The sequence below is a fragment of the Atta colombica genome, unplaced genomic scaffold (genome assembly GCF_001594045.1).
Source record: "Atta colombica isolate Treedump-2 unplaced genomic scaffold, Acol1.0 scaffold51, whole genome shotgun sequence".
Lineage (NCBI taxonomy): Eukaryota > Metazoa > Arthropoda > Insecta > Hymenoptera > Formicidae > Atta > Atta colombica.
The window spans coordinates 373,566-382,589 of NW_017259541.1; the positions used below are offsets into that span (position 1 = coordinate 373,566).

Here is a 9,024-nt window from a genome sequence, read left to right on the forward strand (position 1 = left end):
AGAGAGAGAGAGAGAGAGAGAGAGAGAGAGAGAGAGAGAGAAACAGGCCTGGCGACGAGCTTCTTATTTCCCACCGGAAGTCATATGCCCATACACGCGCGTAAAACGGTAAATAGTTATACATCTATACGTCTATACATACACATATAAGTGATATATCTACATATTTATTTATTTTACATAAACTATCTAAGACTTTACGACCTTGTGATATGAAGTTTAAATGCTTTTAAATGTAAATGCAAAAATGTTTTATAATTTGAAAATTATTGTTTTCTAGGTTTTCTTTTGCCATGACTTTTTACGAAATAATGAAATAAAAATCTTGATGTAAAGAAAATATAAGAAAATAAAATAAAAGAAAATAATTTTATATATTGCTACGTTATATCTATCATCATGTGTTATATATAAATAGGATTATATTAGTCGATTTTTATTATGTTGCTAAATACTTTAATGAAAAATCACGAATATTTTTAAGTCACGAGGAGTTTGTCAAAATAAAGTATGAACAGGCTGTTTACTATTAGGAAAACATGAAATTTTCACGATTTTCATGGAATTTTATGGAGGAATTTTTTAAATTTCACCTTTAAATTTAAATTCTGTCTGTTTTTGAAAATATTTTTTTTTTATCATTTTTCTTATATCGCAAAATGTTGGTAATCGGCAGTAATCCTTAATACACTCCTTTGAGTCATTCCTGTGCATTTTTTTTTCTTTGAAGTACTAAGAGCCTGGTCAAATATCGGTCTCTTTTCGATTCCTAAAAAACGTTGACATCTAGAGAACAAGTTTTGTACGTTGCCGATCTCATTTTGTACGTATCCTTTAACGGGCGTAATTCCGAAGTTCACCTCTGGGTCATAACCCAACATGTGTACGGAGTATATATTTTTTGTAATCAAAAATTTTTTATTTTTTTATTTATTTTCAATTCTCGATTGCGGAAATATTTCGCGAATTATTAAAAAAAAACGAATTTAATCTTAAAACAATATATTAGCCCTTAATAAACACGATTTTTTGCAACCTTGTGTTAAATGTTGTTATGTTGTCTGTAATGTTATAAAGAACATTTTCCTAATAAATTATAAGTTTTTTTAACACAATATCAATAATAAAATGCATTATTTAAAATAGAAATGCAATATATCTTCAATTTATAGCCAATCATGCATATTAAAGCAACATTTTTAATAATACATTTTTATACATAATTTATACGTAATATTTACATTTTTTGAACAGCCAACATTTGAACTATTTTTTTCCTGTAGTTTGGAATATTAATTTTAAGATATTGAATTATAGTTTTTCTTTAAATATTTTTGTTTCAGAGTTTTATATTTTTATATGAAACAGTGCATTTTTCTCATTTTGTTAATTATATTTAATTATAACAATTTATCTACAATTTGTTATGAATATACAACTGTACAAATACTTTTAAAGATGTCAATATATATATATAAATCATTTAATGTACTTGTAAAAGTGATGAAAATTAATTCCAGGACACGAATGATCCAACGTGTGTAGTAAGGTGCTCAAAACTAAGATGTATATTAATAGGGATAAGTGTACAACATATGTACATATCTATGTATATTCTCGTGTGTGCTTTGTGAGTTTTTATATTTTAAAAATACCAGAATAACAATAGAAGAGGATACTCGGCAGAATAAGGTAGTTCACAGATATTATTTTGTAGTAAACCTCCCTCTCTCTCCTCCCCCTTCATTATCCTGTAAGTTTCGTAGCTCCACAATTGCAGAAAATAAATACAGTCTCGTAGAATCCTTGTTTCTTTTATCAATTTTCAATATGTAGTTTATTTGCATTACTTGCACTAATTTATTTTAAAGTTGCTTTAAAAAAATTCTCTAATCTTATCTGACATTTTGAACAAAAATACTTAGAAAAAAATCCGAGAATTGTCAGGAAATTTTCTTACAAGATTTCAGTATTCATTTTGATGAAATATGTAAATTATTGATCCTTTGACAATCTTACTTAATTCTTTTCTATGCAGAATGGCTGTATAAATCAATATATAAAAGAAATTAATGATTTCATTAAAAAAATTGTGAGATAACCTTGATCGGATAATATTTTTTACACGAAATTTTACATAAATAGCTATTACTTTTTCCCTTTGCAACTAATTATATAATATTCAGAATTTTTTTTAATTTATAATTTCAGTGCGAAATTCAAATATATCGAGTAAAAATTGCCTCTGTTTTCAAGTTAAAATATTAGAAATTCATATCTAACAAAGGCACATAATCTCGAAATGTTAAATTTTAATTTAATTTCGTATACATGTAGGTTATAAAATAGGTTCATAAATAGATGAATTTCAAAAAATATTAATTATGGCTGAGATTATCCTTTATATCTAAAGCAGTTTTCAGTTTTTTTACATTTCAAAAACTATTCAAGATATTAAAAAATATTTTATATGAAAGTTTTAATAATAAATACATAAATACATAAATAAAGGTATACTTTATTTATGTATTTATGTATTTATTTATGTACGTATTTTTAAAATGTATCGACGATACATTTTAAAAATAATTTGAAAATGTGAATTTTTGAAAAAATTATTTATAAAAATATTATTTTTATAGAGATAATTAGAACTTTTACATAATACATTTTTTTATATTAATTGATAAATTTTTGAAATATATAGGATGTTTGGAAATTAGTGATAAGTCTTTTGCACAGGGACAGAATGGATCAAACTGAGAAGAAAATCCTCTACCATTTTGCAATTTTCGCAATAGTTTACAAGAAATTAATTGCTAAAAATTGCTAAAAATTAGTCTTCAATAATTTTTGACTCAAATACTATTAACTTTATAGAAAAAAATGCAAGAGATGAAAATTATTTTTTTCTCATAGAACTCTAAGAATTTTTTCAGAATTTTCTTATGTTAGTAAAAATGAAAAAATACAATGCTAAAAAGTTGATAAAAAATTCTGGAAAAATTCATAGAATTCTATGAGAAGAAAATAAACAATTTTTGTCTCTTGCAGTTTTTCTATAAAGTTGATAATATTTGAATAAAAAATTAAAGACCAATTTTCGGCAATTTTTAACAATTAATATCTTGTTAACTATTGCGAAAATTGCAAAGAGGACTTTTCTTCTCAGTTTAGTTCATTTTGCTCCTATGCGAAAGACTTATCACTAATTTGAATACCCTGTATAAATAAAAAAAGATTGTAAACTGCTTTATATTTAAAATTTCTCCTCTCCATTCATTGACCACAAAAAAATATTATTTTGTATAAAACAACAAAAAAATATAATTTAAATCGGACTTTTAAACTTTAAAATAATAAATAACAATAAAATTAAGATTAACGAGAGCGGGAATAGATGCGCATAGGTATTAATTCTTGTAAAATACTTCAATTTGATAGATGATGTGCAACTTTATTCCGAAATTTTGAACGTTTCCACGTTTATGAAATTGGATAAAATCGACGATGAAGGTAGGGATCAATTCGGTGGAATCATTCGTGAATCATGACCAGATTTCACACGGATGACACTTATTGCAAAGGCGAGAAAAGGGAAAGAGAGCAAATGGTGGAAAAGTGTAGATTATTCACGTGGCTATAAATACGCCACCGAGTAGACGGAGAGATTGTACCGGATGGCGTAATTGAATTAGAGTAGATATGAGTACGTAAAACCGGTCGGCATTCGCGGCTCTTCATTTGCTGTTGCGTTCGTTGATAGCAATGACGATGGTGCCGAACGCTTGCCAACAAGAACAATAGTGGTGTAGTGAAAAACACGCTGCAAAAATTCAGAATGAAATCACATATTAAAACATATGAATGTATTATGTTATAATTTTCCAAATTCTTATACATGATAATACAATATAATTTATCGTTATCATATTTTATTATTATTTAATTGCAGGTTTAAAAAATTTATATTTAATTTTTTATAATATTTAATAATATTTAATCTTTTCGCGATACAAATACATTGATTTTGTTACTAAAAAAGTAACTTGTTAAATATCATAACAAAATAAAATTTAGAATTTACATTTTCTATAAATATTTTTACAAGAATATTATTTTGTTAAACTTGTTATAATCTATAATACATAAAGTTTTTAGCATTGATCTGTGTATATCTGTGTATATCTTTTTCTTATAGAAGTTCTTTCTCTCTGTAAAGTTCACATAAACAATGATAGGAAGGTATAGAAAATATAAAAAAATCGTTTAATGTTTAAATGTTATATTTTTGTAATTTTTATTATTATTTTCAAAATTAGTATTGTTGAACCTGACTAAAATATGCTTTAAAAATGATACACGATAAATAATAAATTTACATAAACATGAAGTTTGAAAATACTTTCTTTCTGCATCGTAGTGCTGTTGAGACTATATTGACTGCTATGAAAATCGAATATGGCACACGCTATAGTAACACAGAAATGTTTGTTTAAATATTTTTGTAAAATTTCTAAATGTTTCCTAAATTGTTGTATGCATTTCTCATATAGCTATCTTTTAAATAAAGACTTTTCTTCGTTTAGTTAAAATATTTTATACTTACTCTTGTAGACGCACAAAATGTTATTGAATCATCTTAGTTTTTTATTCTTTGAAAGCAAAAGCAAATAAGAAGTGATATGATTAACATAGAATACAAACTATGTTTAAAACTATTATATATTTCAAATTAAGCACCTAATTAAATAATAAAAGCGTTGCTACTGATGAGAGTATTAATATGACCCTATTATGAAATATCTGCTTATATCATAAGATAAAAATTTGCATGAATATTAAAACAATTCAGATATATTTTTCTTTGAAGAATAAAATTCATCTGTGTAAGATGTAGATACATCATACAGCAGCATGTATACGGTACTGTCAAGTCCTTTGAAAAAACCAATAACCTCAGCGTGCGTCGGATACTAGTAGTTTATGGCCACTGACTGAATGCGCGTGTGCGAGAACAAGAGAAAAAGAAGAACAGAGAAAAAGAGCGTTAGATTGGGGATGTAACTGAAAATGCGAATGAAAGAGATGGGAGGAAAAAAAAGGAAGATGTGTTTGAATGGAAATATTGCTTAATATTTGTGTTTATTTTTAGTGTGTTTGAATGGAAATATTGCTTAATATTTGTGTTTATTTTTAGTGTGTACTTATTGTATAACGATGACATATTAGAGGATCAGCTCTATAAAGCTAATAGGACCAAATCAGCAGAATCACATCGGATTTTTTAATATTTATTATATTATTGGAATTTTTAATACTATTGGAATTTTTAGTACTTATTTTGTATTAAATTGTACTATTAATGATAATTTTGTACCGTGTGTCATTTCAAAAAAAATCGTGGCGGTGCTAACTTAATATTAAGCTGGCAGGATCAATTTAAAATGGAAGAAAAAAAGAAAAATAATATCAGAAATCAATAGGATTGAATTTGTACTATTTCGTATTGCCAAAATCAATTTTATGTTATGTCACTTCCAAGAAAACAGTGGTGTGTTACTATTGTAATTTAATATTTAAACTGGCAGAACCATAAGAAAAACAAGACAAGGATAAAAATTAACACAACTGAATTTGTACTAATTTGTACCATTGAAAGTAAGTTAATATTTTACATATTTTCTCTTTAAAATGACTTTATTAATACATACTTACAATCTATGAGATTTTTACGTCAAACCTTTGAAACATTTTTTTAAATTTGCTAACGTATTCTACAGATAAAAATATGAGACATGTGTTTTGCGAAAAAAATGATTTTTTTTGTGAAGTTATTGACGCCTGTTGCAGAAATTCATAAAATACGTGCGAATATTCAAATTATTATATCGTCGAAATCATTAGTTGTATAAAAAAAGAAATGCAAAATTTTCCGAGATTAAAAGTCCGATTTTAAACATCTCAAATTGTTCTATGAATAGATTATTTTTAATTTATTATTTAAATAATTTTATTTAAATAATTTTATTTAAATAATTTTCATTTAAATAAATCATTTTCCATTTGTTTACAATTTATATACATTTTTTTATATACATTTTTTATCATCAACTTATTAATTTAAAAATTTTGTAAAAATATCATATTTCCTTTTCAATTATGAAATGACCCTAATAATTTCAAAATGGAACTCGAAGTTTTTAACTATACAGTCGAGTATTTCGAGTTTCATATTGAAATTTTCAGAATTACTTCATAACTGAAATGAAAATATGATGATATTTTAATCAAATTTTTAAATTGATGAGTTGATGATAAAAAATGTTCATAAAAATTGTAAACAAATAGAAAACGATTTATTTATATGAAAATGATAAATTAAAAATAATCCATTCATAGAACAGTTTACGCTCTTTAAAATCGATCTTTAGCATTTTTTTTATGACTAATGGTTTCAACGATATAATAATTTGAATATTTGCATATGAGCGATGTTTTTTTTGAATTTCTATAACTTACAAGCACCAATAACTTCATAAAAAATCTCACATTTTTTCATGAAACATGAGTCCCATATTTTCATCTGTAGAATTTGTTAACAAATTAAAAAAAAAACAAAATGTTTCAAAGGTTTGATGTGGAATGCCTCATAGATTGTAAGTATTAATAATACTAATAAAGTCATTTTAAGGAGAATACATGTAAAATATTAATTTCAATGGTACAAATTAGTACAAATTCAGTGATGTTAATTTTTGCCCTTGTGTTGTTTTTTTGTGATCTTGCCAGCTTAAATATTAAACTAGCGACGTCACTGTTTTTTTGAAATGATACATAATGTAGAATTATTTTTAGTAGTACAATTTGGCAATACAAATATTTTAAAAATTAATGAATTTAATGAATTTTATTTATTCTCTGGAGGATTAGTATAAATTAAAATTAGTATAATATTAAGATTACGAATAAGTTAATTCGCAATATAAAAGTTAACAAATTTTTAAAGCTCTACTAAATACTAATTGAATTAAATTGTTACTTAATATTAAAAATGATACTTTCTATGCAAACAAGAATTAAAAAAAAAAACAAACAAATAATGAAATTCTTTTTTAATATAATTTTGAACGACTTCTACTTTATATTTCGAATAATTGGAGCAACTGAAAGACTCACATTTTTGTTCTTCATTTTTGCATTGTTGTTTATTTCCACGATATAATGCACGTAATGCATTTTCCGATTACTCGACATGGAATCGAAGTTTTCCAAACCTTCTATCCTACTCTCTTTTTCTCTTTATGCTCTTTCCATCGCGCTCTTTCCACACGCATGGTTCACACAGTTGGTCGCATTCGTTCGTGCAGCTCGTATGTATATCGACTAAAACGACCGAGCGAGTCTGTTTCCGCATTTTAATACTTTGTGTGGATCAATTTTGTTAAAATGGCGCCGTGCCGCCTACTGCTCCCTGCGTAACGTTTTTTTACATTTTTTTATTCGCACTGTTAAAAGCCTATTTACATGTTATATTACCAAATATTTTGTCAACGGAGCTTTTAGGAAGAATAACGTGAATGCAACTTAATTATTTCATAAAACATGTCAAGAATTTATTGAACGTTTAGAATTCTACATAATAAAAATTTAATATTTTTAGATTTTTTATAAAAGCAAAATTAAAATTTTTGAATATTCAAAAGCATAAAATGTTTAGGATTTTGAAGTTTTATATTGTTTTTAAAATTTGTGTTTACATGCAGATTTATCTTAACAATTAAAAACATAATTACTATATTATAAATTATAACTTTTAAATTATAACTTATGATATATATTCTATCTATCGATATATGATATATATCAGTATTATTAAATATCTTGAAAAGTATATAGAAATATACTATTGTTTTATAATATCATGATATTAAATTGATATAAACGCAGCACACTTTGTAAAAAAGAAAAATTTAATAGAATTTGTTTTTATCGCTATTTATTTGATTTATTTTTGAAAAGAATGTAATATTTCAATTTTGTTAATTACGGTATCTGCTAATTACGCTACAAAAATTTAGAAAAGCTGGAATTTTTAGTAATTAGTAAGTGTCGACAGTCTCTTTATATCTTTATATTCTATTTATGATCCATTATTTACTTGCCTTTATGTATTTTAAGTGAAGCATTAAATAATAAATTCTAGAGTAGAATATCTTGAGAGTAATTAATTGAAGAAAAGAACTTGAAGAAACAATATAATATCAAAGTCGTCAAAGTAGCTAAGTTGTTTAATGTTTTGTAGCTTTATGTGTGCAAAAAGGTATTGGATTATTTTTTAACTTTAAATTTATTTTACAAGCGACTCAATTCGAAATTAAGATGTTTCAGAAATATTTAATTCAAGAAATGATTGTTATATATACTATGTATATATATATTATATAATCGCTTTTGCATAGACAGAGCGGACTAAACTGAGTTCGAAAAGTTTTACCATTTTGCAATTTTCGCAATAATTAACAAGATATTATTATAATTACTTTGATAATAATACTAAAAATTGCCAAATATTGATCTTGAATAATTTTTTACTATCAAATATTATCAATATTATCAACTTTACAGAAAAAACTTTACAGAAGAACTGCAAGAGACAAAAATCATTTATTTTCTTCTCATAGAACTGTGTGAATTTTTTCAGAATTTTTATCAACTTTTTTAGTACTACATTTTTTTTATTTTTATCAACATGAGAAAATGCGATATTAAAAAATTCTAAAAAAAATTCTCAGAACTTTACAAGAAGAAAATAAATGATTTTTGCTTTTTGTAATTTTTCTGTAAATTGATAGTATTAGAGTAATTGATAGTATTAGAGGAAAAAATTATTCAAGATCAATATTTGACAATTTTTAGAAATTAATATCTTGTTAACTGTTGCGAAAATAGTAAAACTTTTCGACTCAATTTAGTCTGCTCTGTCTACACAAAACTGATTTGCCAAAACTTATGAGACACCCT

General features: G+C 25.0%; 1 protein-coding gene across 1 annotated transcript in view; it reads left to right on the top strand.

Annotated features, from left to right (window-relative positions):
• Positions 1 to 15: 15 nt before the first annotated feature.
• LOC108691757 (beta-1-syntrophin) overlaps positions 16 to 9,024 on the top strand; it is a 272,624-nt gene continuing 263,615 nt past the window's right edge. Inside the window, exon 1 of the mRNA XM_018199646.1 lies at positions 16 to 108. Coding sequence (XP_018055135.1) covers positions 85 to 108 — 24 coding nt within the window. The 5' untranslated portion in view covers positions 16 to 84. The remainder of the gene's footprint in view (positions 109 to 9,024) is intronic.